This window comes from Euphorbia lathyris, chromosome 2 (assembly GCF_963576675.1).
Source record: "Euphorbia lathyris chromosome 2, ddEupLath1.1, whole genome shotgun sequence".
NCBI classification, from domain to species: domain Eukaryota; kingdom Viridiplantae; phylum Streptophyta; class Magnoliopsida; order Malpighiales; family Euphorbiaceae; genus Euphorbia; species Euphorbia lathyris.
The window spans coordinates 106,675,019-106,693,410 of NC_088911.1; the positions used below are offsets into that span (position 1 = coordinate 106,675,019).

General features: G+C 37.2%; 1 protein-coding gene across 1 annotated transcript; it reads left to right on the top strand.

The window, feature by feature from the left end:
* Positions 1-386: 386 nt before the first annotated feature.
* Positions 387-6,213, top strand: LOC136219332 (probable sucrose-phosphate synthase 3). The gene is made up of 12 exons (XM_066006706.1): positions 387-1,021; positions 1,453-1,685; positions 2,211-2,274; positions 2,358-3,056; positions 3,351-3,488; positions 3,572-3,703; positions 3,782-3,958; positions 4,045-4,098; positions 4,193-4,255; positions 4,476-5,429; positions 5,516-5,643; positions 5,745-6,213. The coding sequence occupies exons 1-12, from the start codon at positions 740-742 to the stop codon at positions 6,025-6,027; spliced, it is 3,207 nt and encodes a 1,068-aa protein (XP_065862778.1). The 5' UTR covers positions 387-739; the 3' UTR covers positions 6,028-6,213.
* Positions 6,214-18,392: the final 12,179 nt, after the last annotated feature.

Genomic DNA, 18,392 nt, shown 5'->3' on the forward strand with positions numbered 1-18,392 from the left:
GAATGAAGTACTTCTTTCCTTAATAGACGTATTGCGTAAGGAAGTTCAGTTTAATTAATACATAGTTATTATCTTTCAAAAACAACAAAAGTTGTTATTATTTTTTTTTTTTTTGAAAGTTTGTTACTATTACTTTTGATTGCAAAAGTTTACAGCCAAAATTTTCTATTTTTTTTTACGTACATACGCAATTATACAAAAATAAAAAGATTTTTTTTAGTAAATATATATAAAAGAATTGAAAATTTTGTTGAAAGGAAAAAACAAGTCAAAATTGAGATCTAAAAATGAATCAGAAAAATGAAGAGTGAAGGTAAAAAAGTTAAAAGAAAGGAGCGATAAGTATGCATCGGGAATCGGACAATCCTAGAAATAGATTATCAAATTCCGTCCTCCACACCGCACCTTACCTGAACTACTTTCTTCACCCTTCTCTTTACACGTGTCTCCACTAGACCCCACTTCCACTCTTCTCCTTCTTCCTCTTCCCTCTTCTCTGTTCTGTTCTTCCTTCGTTACAATCATATCTCCCATTGCCCAATCACTCAACAAATCTCAACTCCCTTCAATTTCCCAATCTCACCTCCTGGAATCCGATTCCCAACGTTTCCTTCTTCACTCTGATTTTTGTTGTCTACTTTAGGGGTGAGCTAATACTCTTTCTTTCCCTGGAAATGGTTGTTTAAGAAAACGATTGAGATTAACATCAGGAGAGGAACATTTTGTTGAGTCTGTGTCAATGGCGGGAAACGAGTGGATAAATGGATATCTGGAAGCGATTTTGGATAGCGGGGCGGGTGCAATTGAAGAGCAGAAGCCGACGCCGCCTCTAAATATGAATGACAGAGGTCATTTTAATCCGACGAAGTACTTCGTGGAGGAAGTGGTCACCGGAGTTGATGAGACTGATCTGCATAGGACATGGATAAAGGTTGTTGCTACTCGTAACACCCGTGAACGCAGCTCGAGGCTCGAGAATATGTGCTGGCGCATTTGGCATCTCACACGCAAGAAGAAGCAGGTCTCTCTCTCTCTCGATTACGTGTTCGTCTTTTTAGATTTATGAGTCACTTTCAGCGTCTGTTCGATTTGTGGGTTCTTTTGAATTTTACTCAATGCAGAGCAGTTCAATTATGAGAGACGGATTTTTCAGGATTAATAGATGAGGTTATGTGCATGTGAATTCGTTGTATAAATAGTCGCATCTTGCAATTATTTTCTGAATCTTCGTAATTATTCGTGCATCAATAGGATCAAGTTGAATTATACAACGATGTTTCAAATTGTAGTACCTGTCTATATCAGCCGATATATGGAATTATGGATATCCCACCACGTGCTTGACTTATTGCCATGGAAACGAGTGTTGGAACTTGGGTTTATGTAATTCCATTTTGTTTTAATCATGATATATTTGCGAGAATTGATATGTTATACTTATGATCTGAATAGTTGGAGTCTGAAGAACTTCAAAGATCCGCGCATCGGAGATGGGAACGGGAACAAGGACGCAGGGATGCTACCGAAGATATGTCCGAGGACTTATCTGAAGGGGAGAAAGGGGATAGTGTAGCAGACCTGGTACAAAGTGAGACCCCGAAGAAAAAATTCCAGAGAAACTTTTCCAACTTGGAAGTTTGGTCGGATGACAAAAAGGAAAAGAAACTTTACATTGTCCTTATCAGGTTTAGTCATTTTTAGTGACATTAACTGGAAGAACTTTATAACTCTAATGAAAATGACATTTTGTTTTATGCTTTCTTTTGACTTTTCAATATCTTATATAACAACTAAATTTTTTAAGGTAGCATTAGGATGACACAGTGTGCTGTTTTTGATCTCTTTCATCTCTATTCCATGCTCTGGTGATATGTGGTTATGAGGAGGTTTGGGGAAAATTCTATTTAGTCTTCAAACGGCCATTCTGTAACTTTAGATGTGATAAAAACAAATAGACAAATTAGTAATTGAACTAGACTTTGGTATTTCAGTGTCTTGAATGAAGCATGTTGATCTAGTAGCTAATCCAAATTTGCTATGATATCAGAATTCAATTTTAGGTAATTAGGCATTTCAAGTTTAGTGTAACTTCTTTTTTTAATGTATGGAATATGCTGTTATTTTCCCTGTGTAGAACTTTATACTCTACATTTACGATAAGTATTAAGCAACCCAGTGACTCATCCTTGCAATCTGACTTTTATGACCAGTTTACATGGCTTGGTCCGTGGAGAAAATATGGAGCTTGGTCGAGATTCTGACACTGGAGGACAGGTAAATGCTGCAGTATAATATGATTGAATTAAGAGTTTTGTTATTTTATAATTTTTCTTAAGGACTTCTAATTCATTTGTCAGGTCAAATATGTGGTAGAACTTGCTCGAGCACTTGCTACAATGCCTGGGGTGTACAGGGTAGATCTTTTCACTCGTCAAGTTTCGTCCCCTGAAGTTGACTGGAGCTACGGTGAGCCAACAGAGATGCTAACTGCGGGGTGTGAAGATGCTGATGGCAATGAAATTGGGGAGAGCAGTGGGGCATATATTGTTAGGATTCCTTTTGGTCCACGTGACAAGTATCTCCGGAAAGAATTACTTTGGCCCTATATTCAAGAATTTGTAGACGGCGCTCTTGCTCACATTCTTAACATGTCTAAAGTCCTGGCTGAACAGATTGGTGGGGGTGGTCCTGTATGGCCATATGTTATTCATGGTCATTATGCTGATGCAGGCGATAGTGCTGCTCTTTTATCAGGAGCTTTAAATGTGCCAATGGTATTAACAGGGCATTCACTTGGAAGAAACAAGCTTGAACAACTTCTTAAACAGGGAAGGCAATCAAAAGAGGACATAAACTCAACATATAAAATAATGAGGAGGATAGAAGGTGAAGAGCTGTCACTCGATGCTGCTGAACTTGTGATCACAAGTACCAAACAGGAGATTGAAGAGCAATGGGGACTTTATGATGGGTTTGACGTCAAGCTTGAGAAAGTTTTACGTGCTCGTGCTAGACGTAGTGTCAATTGCCATGGCCGTTTCATGCCAAGGATGGTGGTAAGATAATGTTCTATTTGTCTTTTTTTTAATCCCTCTTTTTCTGGTCTTACCATGCTCTGTCTTGGAACAACATAAATAGACACGGGAAAGACTGAAAGAGTGTACAAGTACTTGGTAAAGTGCACCGCAATATCTCTTATGGTGCTTTAGCGCACACGAGAGAGTTCAGAACGTTTCCCTTTGTAAAACACACATAGTTTGAGGTTTCCTTTCACACATAATTATCAACTCTATTTTAGTTTTAGAATTGCAAGTAATTTGTCTCCTAAAAGTGAACCAATTTCTTCACAGGTTATTCCTCCTGGTATGGACTTCAGCAATGTTGTAGTTCAAGAAGAAGATACCCCAGAAATTGATGGGGAACTTGCATCGCTTATTGGCGGTACTGATGGATCTTCCCCTAAAGCAGTTCCAGCAATATGTGCTGACGTGAGTGTCCATTTATGCATTGGTTACGAGTATTGACTACGAGTTGTTCCACATGATTATTAGCTGCTATTTTCATTTGCTAGGTTATGCGATTCCTCACTAATCCCCACAAACCAATGATTTTGGCTTTGTCAAGGCCTGATCCAAAGAAGAATTTGACCACACTACTAAAAGCCTTTGGAGAGTGCCGCCCTTTAAGAGAGCTTGCCAATCTTGTGAGTGTTCTTTATAATTATGCTGTGGATCTGATTTTTGATACAGTATATTCGGGAAACTAACATGCTGTAACGCAGACACTGATAATGGGAAACAGGGATGACATAGATGAGATGACAGGTGGAAATGGAAATGTTCTCACAACAGTGTTGAAAATGATTGACAAGTATGATCTTTATGGGCTAGTGGCCTATCCAAAGCATCACAAACAATACGAAGTTCCTGATATATATCGTCTTGCTGCAAAAACTAAGGTTCATGTTCATAGGCAACATTTATCTTAGGAACATTAACCTGTTTCTTAGGTTGATGATTAATCAAGCAATTGAATGTCTGGCAGGGTGTTTTCATAAATCCAGCATTAGTAGAGCCTTTTGGTCTTACCTTGATCGAGGTTCGTATTCCAGTAAATCAGAAAATATGATTGTTATTGTCTTCATCCTAAAAGGGTATTATATTTTCCCCTATACTGGTTTCAATGAATGCAGGCTGCAGCTCATGGGCTTCCTATGGTGGCAACTAAAAATGGCGGACCAGTTGATATCCATCGGGTAAAGATCTTTTAATCTATTTAATCATTGTGTAACTCCCATCTGATTGAATGAGAGCCAGAGGAAAATGTAGTAATTCTAAAATGCAGCAAGCGATCTGACTGAAAAAACTTGGAAGATTCAGAAGTTTATTCTTCTTTTCCTTCTGTCCTATTCGATCATTTGAAAATTACGGATGCAAATATGACCTTTCTGTACTTTCTTGTTTGAATTTTTATAGGCTCTGAACAATGGCCTTCTTGTGGATCCTCATGATCAAGACGCTATTGCTGACGCATTGCTTAAGTTGGTATCAGAGAAGAACTTATGGAGTGATTGCAGAAAGAACGGTTGGAAGAATATACACCTTTTCTCGTGGCCTGAACATTGCCGCACTTACTTGACTAGGGTAGCAGCATGTCGTATGAGGCACCCACAATGGCAAACTGATACTCCAGGAGACGACATGGGATCCGAACAGTCATCTCTGAATGACTCCCTAAAGGATGTTCAAGATATGTCCCTCAGGCTCTCAATTGATGGTGATAGATCTTCATTGAATGGATCTATTGACTATTCAGGTGCAACTACAGATGACCCTCAGCTCCAAGATCAAGTAAACCAGGTTCTTAGCAGGATGAAGAAACCAGAATCTTCCCCCAAAGTTGCTGAAGGTGGAAAGCCTGAGCCTGGTGTAAGCAAGTACCCCATGCTGAGGCGGCGGCGAAAGTTGATTGTCATAGCTGTTGACTGCTATGACTCTGATGGGGCTCCTGAAAAGAAGATGATTCAGATTGTGCAAGATGTAATGAAGGCTGTTAGGTCAGACTCGCTATTTGCAAAAGTATCGGGGCTTGCTATATCTACAGCTATGCCATTGTCGGAAACAGTGGAATTTCTCACATCAGGAAGGATTCACGTAAATGAGTTTGATGCATTGATTTGTAGCAGTGGTAGTGAATTATATTATCCTGGAACATATACAGAAGAAAATGGGAAACTATTACCAGATCCAGATTATGCAACACATATAGAATACCGTTGGGGTAGCGAAGGTCTTGAAAATACTATTTGGAAACTAATGAACGCGACTGAATCAGGAGAAAAATCTAAGGAAACATGCAGACCTATCAAGGAGGATGCAAAATCGAGAAACCCTCATTGCATTGCTTACCATATTACTGATTCCAAAAAGGTAGATAAGATATTTCATCTAGCAATTAGATTTCTTTGAGGTTTTACTCATTGTTTCATACTTATTTGGATTTTATACTTTTACAGGTAATGAAAATGCACGAGTTGAGACAGAAGCTTAGGATGCGGGGTCTCCGTTGCCACCCAATGTATTGCAGGAGGGTTACAAGGATGCAGATCATTCCTCTCCTCGCATCTCGAGCACAAGCACTCAGGTTAGGAGCCTACTTGCATTGTTTGATGATCATCATTGTATAGTTTTTGGATAAATTTGTACAATGTTCGGGTTTCCATTTGATTTATTTGTGTTTATTAGGTACCTTTTTGTTCGTTGGAGACTAAATATTGCAAACATGTACGTTATTTTGGGGGAAACGGGGGATACAGATTACGAGGAAATGATATCGGGGGCTCATAAGACGATAATAATGAAAGATGTAGTGACAAAAGGTTGCGAAGGATTACTAAGAGTATTCGAATTGAGAGACGATTATGTTCCTAAAGAGTCTCCCTTGGTTGCCTCCTTGAGTGGAAATTCATCAACGGATGAGATTGCCAAAGCTTTGCAGCAAGTTTCCAAAGCTTCAACTGGAATGTAAGATAAGATGGTAGTAAATATATATGTGCTTTTCATGTGAAATTGTGTGTATATCATTGCTTTTTTTTGTTTTGTTTTTTCAACTCATGCACTTCCTTTCAATGTAGAGAATTTATATGTAGAGAATTTCATTCCCAAATTAATTTGATGTGATAAAGTCCGTCTCTAGCTATCTACTTATTAGAAACCGTGTTATAATTGTGTTATGTGATCTATATATTAATTCCACGTAATTATATATAATATAAATGCAATAAAAATAATAATCGTGTCAAATGGATCGTTTTAGGCGGATTGTCTTTATAAATCATGTTGTCGTGTTAGAAATTGGCAGCTCTACTTATAATGTAGAAAAATTATATAGTATATGCGCTCAGTGTTTCATATTATGTTGAAAATAATGTAACACCACGTGTATCGAATTTTATTGGTTAAAGTGTAATGTAATATAAAATTATTTGTTAAGAATCCTCAATGAATTTGGAAGTATTTGAAATTAAAGAGCAGAAATATAAGTGTAATTCATTATTTGTGGAGAATATTAAAGTGGACCGATCTCACTTAAGTCGGTGCGTGTATATTCTTCTTAAACTTGCCATAAGACCTAAGTTTGATTATGTTGTCTTGCTTCAAAAGAATTCACTATAAATGACTTTTGCGTAGTTTTATTAATGTGAAGATTCTGTGAATGACGTAGCTCATGCTCTTGCACTGATTGTTCATTCGTTGTTATCAGAACCTTTAGAGTGGATGAATAACCCAATTTTGTTTAATGAAATCTATTTTCTTAAAAAAAAGTGTTGTGGTCGTTTAAGTTACAGATTTTGAATTCGAGTCCTAACGTACGTAGAAAACTTTAATCGGAAGATGATTCACTTAAAGAATACATGACGAGACTGGAATCGAAAAATTAGACAAGTTATAAAAATAATAATATGATGTGGTTAAATTATTGTTTTGAAAGAGTTTCCAGAAACTCTTTCAAAACAATAATTTAACCACATCATATTTTTTTTTATAACTTGTCTAATTTTTCGATTCCAGTCTCGTCATGTATTTTTTTATAACTTGTCTAAACTACCCATTTGAAATTGAAAATTCATTTCAATTTTCTTTGATTAGACCATTTGGGTCTTTAGCCATCCAGACAGACGATGTTTTATGGCTGTCCAGGCAGTCAAAATGAAAATTTTATTTCAATTTTCATTGATTAGACTATTTGGGTCATTTTAGCCCTATGGACGCTTTTTAGTTTTTTCGCTAGTGTCTAGGTGTGCGTTAATTGGAATGAAAAACATTTTATTATTTTTTTTGATAGGAAAAAACATTTTATTATTATTAATTTGTTTTATTATAATTTATTTTTTGAATATTGTTGTATGGTTGTTGTTGATGATGTGTTTATTATTTTTGAATATTTTGTTTAATTGTAATATCTGTTATGAATAAATTGATGGATGTCCATAAGTATAACCATTGTAACTCCTCATTCTTTAATGTTGTAACTCTTAATTCATTAAGGTTGTAACTCTGTATTCTTTAATGTTTGTAACTACATAATTTATGTTCTTATGTAACCTATATATTCATAAGCCTATAAATATAGGTTTCTTTCATGTAATAGAGATACAAGTAAAAGGACAAGTGAAATACAAGCTTACACTCTCTCTCTCCATTGTTCTTATTCTATTGCATGTTATCTTCCTTGTTTTATAATACGTTATCAGCACGAAACCCTAGCCACTTGAGCAAGCTTCTGCAATTCAGGTAGAAAAATTCTCAACGATATCTTTCATCACCGAGGTTAGTAAATAAAAACCTATCTTCATTATCCATGTTCTTCAAATAAATAAAATAACAGTCACATACAGACAATTAATTTGAATAAGTCAAGTTCAATTATATCTCATGCATTCATAATAGCAAAATCCATAAAATCATAAACTCATAGTTTAACACAAATCCATAAAGTCATAAGAATAAAGAGATCCTAGTGTAACCCTTGAACATCCAAAATAAATGATCAACTACTGATATGTCTAATTTATATCCTTGGGGGGAATGAAATCATCAACCTTCAGGGTTGTATTGCTACAATCAAAGTCATCTTCGCCATCTTCATACACAAGATTTGTTTCTTTCTTGTTGTTTTGCTTCAATGTTTGTTGATAAAGATCAACAAGATGCTTTGGTGTACGACATATGCGAGACCAATGATCTTGTCCTCCACAGCCATAACATGTATTAGTCACTCCCTCATTGTTATCTTTGCCTTGTTTGTGACCATTTTTATTAGCCCACTTCAGGTGGGATTGTGAGTTCTTGAAATAACCACATCGGCCTCGTCCTCGACCATATCCACGTCCACATCCTTGACCACGTCCACGGTCACGTCCTCAACCACTATGATTAGTATGATCTTTTCCTTTCACATTATAGGATGTCACATTCGCTTCAGGGAATGGAGCAGAACCAGTTAGACGTAATGCATGATTTTTCATCAATAGCTCGTTATTTTGCTCAGCCACAAGGAGACAAGATATAAGTTCAGAATATTTTTTAAATCCCTTTTCATTATATTGTGTCTGCAGGACAACATTATTCGCATGAAAGGTAGAATATGTTCTCTCTAACATTTCTGCATCAGTGATTTTATCTCCACATAATAGCAATTGTGAAGTAATTCTGAACATGGCTGAGTTATATTCACTTACTGACTTAAAGTCTTGTAGTCTTAAATTAGACCATTCATGACGAGCTTTAGGTAATAGCACATTTTTTGGTGGTTATACCTATCCTTTAGATTGTTCCAAAGGACTTGTGGGTCTTTCACAGTCAGATACTCAATTTTAAGATCCGCATGGAGGTGATGGCGAAGAAATATCATAGCATTTGCCTTATTTTGACTTGTTCTACATTGCCTTCTTTGATTGAATCACCAAGTTCTTTTGCATCTAAGTGAATTTCAACATCTAACACCCAAGACAAATAGTTGTCTCTAGTAATATCAAGGGCGTCAAATTCAAGTTTTGTGAGATTCGACATAGCACTATAGAGAAAAAAAATTACCAATTAGGACTTTGCCAATAAACATAATCATGTTAAAGTTTATATTTTATACTAGATTCAGAACAACCTAATATCACTCAATCATTCTGATATAATTTGATAATGCTGTAAATTAGATTCACATATTCCAACTAACATCATACTTAATATCTATATCAACATACATCATACTTAATATCAACCGATTTATCCAGTAGAGCCAAAATAGGTTCAAATATATTCAAACTATGTTTTGGGTTTCACAAAAATAGATTTTATTCATACATTGATGATGGATAAAACTTAAGTAAAGAATTATAATATTTTGCCATCAACAGATGAACAGTCAATTTCAAAAATAGAATCAGAATGATTAAGTGATATTAGGTTGTTCTGAATCTAGTATAAAATATAAACTTGACATGATTATGTTTATTGGCAAAGTCCTAATTGGTAATTTTTTTTCTCTGTAGTGCTATGTCGAATCTCACAAAACTTGAATTTGACGCCCTTGATATTACTGGAGACAACTATTTGTCTTGGGTGTTAGATGCTGAAATTCACTTAGATGCAAAAGAACTTGGTGATTCAATCAAAGAAGGCAATGTAGCAACAAGTCAAAATAAGGCAAAAGCCATGATATTTCTTCGCCATCACCTCCATGCGGATCTTAAACTTAAGTATCTGACTGTGAAAGACCCACAAGTCCTTTGGAACAATCTAAAGGATAGGTATAACCACCAGAAAAATGTGATATTACCTAAAGCTCATCATGAATGGTCTAATTTAAGAGTACAAGACTTTAAGTCAGTAAGTGAATATAACTCAGCCATGTTCAGAATTACTTCACAATTGCTATTATGTGGAGATAAAATCACCGATGCAGAAATGTTAGAGAGAACATATTCTACCTTTCATGCGAATAATGTTGTCCTGCAGACACAATATCGTGAAAAGGGATTTAAAAAATATTTTGAACTTATATATTGTCTCCTTGTGGCTGAGCAAAATAACGAGCTATTGATGAAAAATCATGCATTACGTCTAACTAGTTATGCTCCATTCCCTGAAGCGAATGTGACATCCTATAATGTGAAAGGAAAAGATCATACTAATCATAGTGGTTGAGGACGTGACCGTGGACGTGGTCAAGGATGTGGACGTGGATATGGTCGAGGACGAGGCCGAGGTGGTTATTTCAAGAACTCACAATCCCACCTGAAGTGGGCTAATAAAAATGGTCACAAACAAGGCAAAGATAACAATGAGGGAGTGACCAATACATGTTATCGCTGTGGAGGACAAGATCATTGGTCTCACATATGTCGTACACCAAAGCATCTTGTTGATCTTTATCAACAAACATTGAAGCAAAACAACAAGAAAGAAACAAATATTGTGTATGAAGATGGCGAAGATGACTTTGATTGTAGCAATACAACCCTGAAGGTTGATGATTTCATTCCCCCCAAGGATATAAATTAGACATAGTAGTAGTAGATAATTTATTTTGGATGTTTAAGGGTTACACTAGGATCTCTTTATTCTTATGACTTTATGGATTTGTGTTAAACTATGAGTTTATGATTTTATGGATTTTGCTATTTGTGAGATATAATTGAACTTGACTTATTCAAATTAATTGTCTGTATGTGACTATTATTTTATTTATTTGAAGAACATGGATAGTGAAGATTTATGTCTAGCAAACAGTGTAACTACTCATACCATACTGAGAAGCAGGAAATATTTCTCTCATTTGACAATGAAAGAAACTTGTGTTAATACTATATCGGGCAGTACAAAGATTATTGAAGGCTCCGGAAGAGCTAATATATTATTGCCTATGGGAATGAAATTTGACATTATGGATGCGTTGTACTCTTCCAAGTCTCAAAGAAATTTATTGATTTTTAAAGATATTCGTCAGAATGGATATCATATTGAGACAATAAGTGAAGGAAATGTAGAATACCTTCAAATCACAAGTATGACTCAAGGCACTAAACATATCGTTGAGAAATTACCTGCATTCTCCACCGAATTGTACTGTACGAAAATTAGTATAATTGAATCATATGCTATAGTAAACCAGATGTTTACTGATAATGTTACTGTTTGGCATGACCGGTTAGGCCATCCAAGTTCAATAATGATGCGAAAAATAATCAAAAATTAATGTGGACATTCATTGAAGAACTAATAGATTCTTCCTAATGATTTTACATGTGCTGCTTGCTCACAAGGAAAATTAATAATTAGGCCTTCACCAGCCAAAGTTATACATGAATCTATCAATTTTCTGGAACGCATACAAGGAGATATTTGTGGGCCAATTCACCCACCGTGCGGATCATTTAGATATTTTATGGTTTTAATCGATGCATCGACTAGATGGTCACACGTCTCCCTATTATCAACTCGCAACCTGGCGTTTGCGAGATTACTTGCTCAATTGATTAGATTAAAAGCACATTTTCCAGATTTTCCTTTAAAGGCAATTCGCGTTGATAATGCTGGTGAATTTACTTCACAAGCTTTTAATGATTATTGCATGTCCATTGGGATAAGTGTTGAACATCTTGTAGCTCATGTTCATACACAAAATGGCCTAGCTGAATCATTAATTAAACGTTTACAATTGATTGCTAGACCATTACTTATGAAGTCCAAACTCCCAATATCAGCCTGGGGACATGCTATATTACATGCAGCAACATTAATTCGCATCAGGCCAACAAGTAATCAACAATTCTCCCCATCACAATTGGTTCTTGGTCAAGAACCAAATATTTCTCATTTGAAAGTTTTTGGATGTGCGGCATATGTTCCAATTGCTCCACCACAACGCACTAAGATGGGTCCTCAAAGGAGGATGGGAATATATGTTGGATTTGAATCCCCATCAATTATTAAGTATCTTGAGCTAGCTACTGGAAATTTATTTAAAGCTCGATTTGCTGACTATCATTTTAATGAGTCAATTTTTCCAACATTAGGGGGAGAAAAGAATCAGCTGGAAAAGGAAATTAGTTGGAATGAATTATCTCTGTCTCATTTTGATCCTCGTACTAAAGAATGTGAAATAGAAGTTCAAAAGATAATTCATTTACAAAACTTAGCAAATCAATTGCCAGACGCATTTTCTGACCCAAAGAGAGTGACCAAGTCACATATTCCAGCTGTAAATGCTCTAAATATAATTGATGTCCCTCAAGGACAACATCAGACTGCTAATGAGTCTCACAGACGCATGAAGCGTGGTAGACCAATCGGTTCCAAAGATAAGAATCCTTGGAAAAGAAAAGGAGCAGAATTTGGCAATGGCTTTTCCAAGGAACCAAATAGAAATGAAGGATCTCCTGAAGAGACCATACACATGACAAAGAATGAAATTCAGGTACCTGAGAATGAAGAGATCTCAATCAATAATGTCATGTCTGGAATAAAATGGAACTGAAATAAAATCGACGTCGATGAAATTTTTGCATGCAATGTAGCAGTTGATGTTATGGATAAAAATGAGGATCATGAACCAAAATCCATTGAAGAGTGTACACAAAGTAATAATTGGCCAAAATGGAAAGAAGCAATTGAGACAAAATTGAAATCTCTTTCAAAGAGAGAAGTATTTGGACCAGTAGTCCGTACACCTAAGGGTGTAAAACCAGTGGGATATAAATGGGTTTTTATGAGAAAAAGGAATGAAATTGGTGAAATTGTGAGATATAAAGCACGTTTAGTTGCACAAGGATTCTCACAAAGACTGGAATTGATTATGAAGAAACCTATTCTCCTATGGTGGATGCAACTACTTTTCGGTTTCTCATAAGTCTGGCAATAAGAGAAGGACTTGATTTACGTTTAATGGATGTAGTTACAACCTACTTATATGGGCCACTGGATAATGATATTTATATGAAAGTCCCAGAAGGATTTAAACTGCCAGAAGCAGCTAGTTCTCGAGAACATTACTGCATAAAGTTAAATAGATCTCTTTATGGATTGAAACAATCAGGGCGTATGTGGTATAATCGCTGTATACACCGAGTCGGAGGACCTGTGACGAAAACCTGAAACAAGACGGTCGAAGCGATTGATTCCGAAAGTTTTGAAAAATATATAAAGAATAATAAGCTGAGGAAAATTAACGGCACGGTGCGGGCACGCAACGGCATCCCGCACACGGACGACGATGGTCGAACGTCCGCTTAACGGCTCGAGACGTGCGCGCGGTGTCCGTCGGATGCACCGCGAGTGGCACGCTCTCGACGCCCGAGCGATGCCTGGGACCGCTGGCGGTGCGCGCCCTCGTGGGCCGTTGAGCACACACGCCTGGCAGCGCGAGGCGCGCGTTCAGCGGCCGCGACATGCGAGCGTCTAGCTGCACGGAACGCGCGCTCGGCGGCAACGGAGTGGGGCACGCCCCGAGGGTCGCCGGGCGGGCACCCAACCACGTCGGGCGAACGCCCAACGCGTCGGGCGGACGCCCGACGAGGGTCTGGCGCGGACGCCCAACCTCGCGTTGGGCGATCGCCCAACGAAAGTTGGGCGATCGCCCAACATTGTTGGGCGGTAGCCCAACACTAGGTTGGGCGGCCGCCCAACCACAATGGGCGACGCCCAATTTTTTTTGGGCATCGCCCATTGTTCCGAGATCCGTTTCCCTATATAAGGGCACAGATCCCAAGGTGAAGAGGAGGCTTTTGAGGGGGGAAAACTTTCTCACTCTAAACATTTTTAGAGAGAGAGAGAGTGGATTTTTTTGAGAAAAATATTTTTTTTTCTCAAAAATTTCAAATTTCCTAAGTTCAATTTTTACTAAATTTTTATTAAAATCGGGAGCTCGCGGTTCGTGGAATCAATCGGCTTCGACTGTCAGATACCGAATCAAAGGTATTATCCGAGGACTAGACTCTTTATTTTATTTAATTTATTTCTCTCCTTCTATTTATTTTTATGCTATAGTTTTTATTCCTTTAGTCATTTATTTATTTTGTCACGTTTTATTTAGTTAGCGTATTTATTTAATTTTCGTTTCGCGTTAAATAAAATTCGGTTTTGTTTTAAAATAAAAACCTCGTTTTGGATATCCCAATACGAACCGTGATCCGATAAAAAAGTAGTTCGGGTATCGAAAATGTTGTAATTATAAGTTTTTTTTATTTAAAAGAGGTTTCCAAATAACGTTTTAAAATAAAACATCGTTTTAGGAACTTCCGTTTTCGACTATGATCCATCATTGGTAGTTCGGAAGTCCAAAACGATTGAATTAGATTTAATTTAAAGCTTTTGAACAAATCTGGAAAATATGGGAGTGCTGTTGTAATTCACCAATTCTGTCACTAAAGGCTGTTTACCAACGGATTTTCCGTCGGTAATCTGCCAAAATATAAAAAATGTCATTTCAGTCATTTTTTCTTAACTTTTAGACTTTTAATCCTTAGTATATATATATATATATAATTATGTAATATATTCTTTTCAAATTGTTTTAAAACTTTAACATATATAATTATTTTAGGAGATTTGTATTCCATTTTTATTCTAATTTTTTTGTATATGTACATATTACTTTCTTTTTATTATTATTCATTTAAATTACATTAAATTCTATTTTAAATGTTATTTACTTGGGCATTTTGGGAGATAATTAGTAGATATTGGGGGATGAACATATAGTCTTTTTGACATTAGGATTATATTAGTTATGTATATATATAGTTTTGGGGTATATTTGGGTTATCTTAATTATTGTTAAATAAAATTGTTTTGAGTGATAAATGCTATTTTCTTATTTATGAATTTCATTCATTATTTTCTTATGTTTAAAGTATAAATATATTATTTTCATTATTCTTTCTTATATATGTATTAGATAGTATATTTTCTTTTACTCTTATTTTATGTCTTTTGGGCTAAAATGTGTAAATATATATCTATATTATTTTCTTTATTTCTTTTGGTCATTTATAAGTCCATGTTTCAAATGGGCTTCACTTGGAAAAATTAACTTTTGGGCCTAAATGTGTTTATTGATGTAATTATAATAGTTAGAGAGTCCATTAAATAAGTGGGGAAAATAAGTCACAAAAAGAGAATTTTCAATTAAATTATTTAAGCTAATGAGCTTTCTTAGATCTCTAATGTAGATAAATAGAGTCATTTTGGTTGATATTTCAAATCGTCTTCAAAACACCACGTTTTAAAACCTTAGTCCGTTCCAACGACGGATTAAGCGAACATTGTAATCAAAATCGCTTTCTTTGTTAATAATGGAGATTTTGAATCGCTTTCTTAACGAATTTGTACAAAATAAAATTGACTTGTATGTTTAACCACGTTTTCTTATTAAAAGGCTTTTACTTTAACGTTTTCAATTACTCGAGTCGTTCCAACGGCGATTCGGGTAAGCTTCATCAAACGGGGTTTTAAAACGCACCCTAATCGTTCCAACGGCGATTAAGGTGCGAACCATGTAAATAAATCCGTTTTGGGGAAATAAGTTAATGTAGAATAAGCACACGACATAATATTTAACACGGTTGTAAATAAACCACTTCTTTCTTCCCCCTCTCTGTGTATGTATAAACATAAATGGGTGATTCTTTACTGATGTGGCTTTTCAATATCATATGCTCAAAATGGTTTCCAAAAAGAGAAAGAAAAGGGTTTCAAATGAATTTTAAACTTAAAGAAGTATACGATTAGTCCGTTATCGCCTAACATGCTGAGTAGGAGGCCGGTGGTTCATAACCGGGCGATGTCGGGGTGCCTAGTAGCCTTTCTCCGGAAAGGAGCTAGCCTTCTCGGCTCGTACCCAAGTTTCCCGAACCCACACCGGTCTCCCGCAAGGGATCGGTGTTCATTTTCCCATTCGTGGGTGGCGACTCTTCCATATCTCCGAGCTCCGGCCCTGCCGAGCAGCTTGATTCCACGATTGGTTGCTTTCGGCGCCAATCACCGCTTACGTCGCCATGAGGTTGTCCACCCCCCGGTCCGCCCGGGAGATTAGGCCGCGACACCTCGTCTAACAAGTGGCGACTCTACTGGGGAAGCGAGAAATTTGATTCCGGAAGGCATGCACTAAGCCCTTAACGGGGACGGATCGTTTTACTTCTTTTCGTATGCATTCACGAGCATTATTGCAAACCCTTTGGGTAATTTCCGCGAAACCTCTAGCGAGAGTCCATTCGTCGCTCGAAAGAGGATAGCGTAAGTTCCCCCTTACAGTAAGGCGCCAGAGGGTCCCCATCCATTCGTTAGGGGCGAATCTGTGCGATCCTGTGAGGTCCCGCGGTCAGCCGTGTCAGCATATAGTAGCCTTAGAAGTTTCCATAGGATTACCCGTTACTATTTTTGATATGATAAATGAATCAGTTCGTGTTTTCAAACCGCCATGATACGTGTCTAATCCTAAATTATGTAAAGAAAATGAGACGATGCGTTAATATATACTCATGAATCGACATACTAATTACCCTAAAACATCGAAACGATTTGAACTAAAGACGACTTAGTCATCTCATATGAATGAACATGTGCGACCCGCCTTGTCCCTTTCGGTGTCCCGACGAAGGCACGTGTTCAGGAAATACGTTATGACGTAAGCACATATTAGTATGAATCAGTTCGGTATTAAGGATAGTTATATTTCGATACAAAAGACTATATTAACGGTAGCCGTTATTCACATTCTTTAAATAAATTGGGATAAAACGAGATCACGACGAAACGAAAACGAAGAACATTTCTGTTTCGAACGACCTTGTTGTAACGTGAAAAGTTTCGCACAAGTAGCCCGTCCCTTCCGAATAAAAGACGAGCTTTTACGTTATGCCTTGTGTCATTCTTAAGAGAAATGGACGTGTCCGCAAAAGGTGACTAAGAAAAGAAAAGCGAAAAATAAACTAAACGACCAAAATCATTCCGAATCTACGATATATGTCAATCCCGAGAGTAGTTAAAGAAAATAAACCAATACCGTTGAATACGTGCCTCGAACGAGTGTATACCCCGTTTAAAATCTCGAAGCCGAATTAAGCCAAACTATATAATTGCGCTATATGGACGAGACTGCGGGTTTTGACTAACGACTCGATCATTTCGACCGTTACCAAAACTGCAAGAAATATGGCCCGATATACGTGTTTGCTTAAATCGTGCCTAAAGGAAGGAAAACGGTGATATCCTCGCTTCGAATAAACACGCGATTCAACGAAACGTTGATTTTCTATAACCACACTGAGATGATATATCCCGTGGAGTGGGAGGAACAAAGAGTTGTAATTAGCCGAAAGATTATCGTGCGCTCAAAATAAGACTCGCCGTCTTTTCACATAGCAAAATGAGCAAACGGATCCTCGACGCTAAGAACAAACGCGTTACGCGATGAGTCCGTTCCCTAAAATAAAATCCAAAAGTGATTCCATCACTAAATAAACACGTGGTTACGTCTCTCGACAGATCCAAAAGGTCCCGTTGTAATCCAAAAATCGAGACATGAACCCACGCGAACAAAAGGGAACGAGTCATTGACAATAACGAACGATTGGACTAGAAGAATAACTCGAATCACGTCTAAAAACTGAGATGCGCTCAAAGGGAGTCAAAACCCGAATTAATGCATCTCACGAAAGGACGAAAGACGAGTTATTCCGAAAGGACAATCCAACTTGGTCGATTTCTTAGTCACTGAACGTTGATACGTCAAAACGAACTGTATTGTCTGATGAATGATTTATTTTTCCACAATAATCGACGGCATCACGCGTCCCTTGGACCGCAATGTGAGCCCCAAACCAAAATCCTAGGAAAGAGACCTGGACCAACGAGTGTGTGGAGGAATAAGGGTGGAAGAGAGATGTTGTGATACGTGTAATTAGAACTAACGTTTGTTCTTCTTATCTTATAATCGTAAATAAATAAACGCACACACCACGAATCATGCATATGAAATCATGCATACATACTAATGGATACCGTTCGCGCAGACGTCATCATTAAGCGGTTGTGGTTTCGCGAGAGTAATCGGCTTGTAAGACAGTTTGATCAGCTGCGAGTAGACAGTTCCGAATCAGTAGTTGTGGCTCCTGAATCATCTTCATCCGAGTATACTCAGTCTTCCGTCAGTATGTCTACAACCGACGAGAAGGTGGCTGAATTAGAGAATTCTGTGAACAATATCAACGACCAGCTGGCCGCAATCTTGGCCCAGCTAGCTGAGTTAGCACTGAAGGACAACAAGAGTGGTAGTAAGCGTGCTGAGAATGAGGTGAACGATGGCCCTCGCTTTGGGAATGAGGAGGATTATCAGGA

Bases quoted from the DNA above. Each gene is read 5' to 3' on its own strand.
- LOC136219332 (XM_066006706.1), top strand. From the start codon at position 740: ATGGCGGGAAACGAGTGGATAAATGGATATCTGGAAGCGATTTTGGAT. The intron at 3,959-4,044 runs GTTCATGTTCAT...AATGTCTGGCAG, and splicing joins GTCTTGCTGCAAAAACTAAG to GGTGTTTTCATAAATCCAGC. The intron at 5,644-5,744 runs GTTAGGAGCCTA...TGTGTTTATTAG, and splicing joins TCTCGAGCACAAGCACTCAG to GTACCTTTTTGTTCGTTGGA.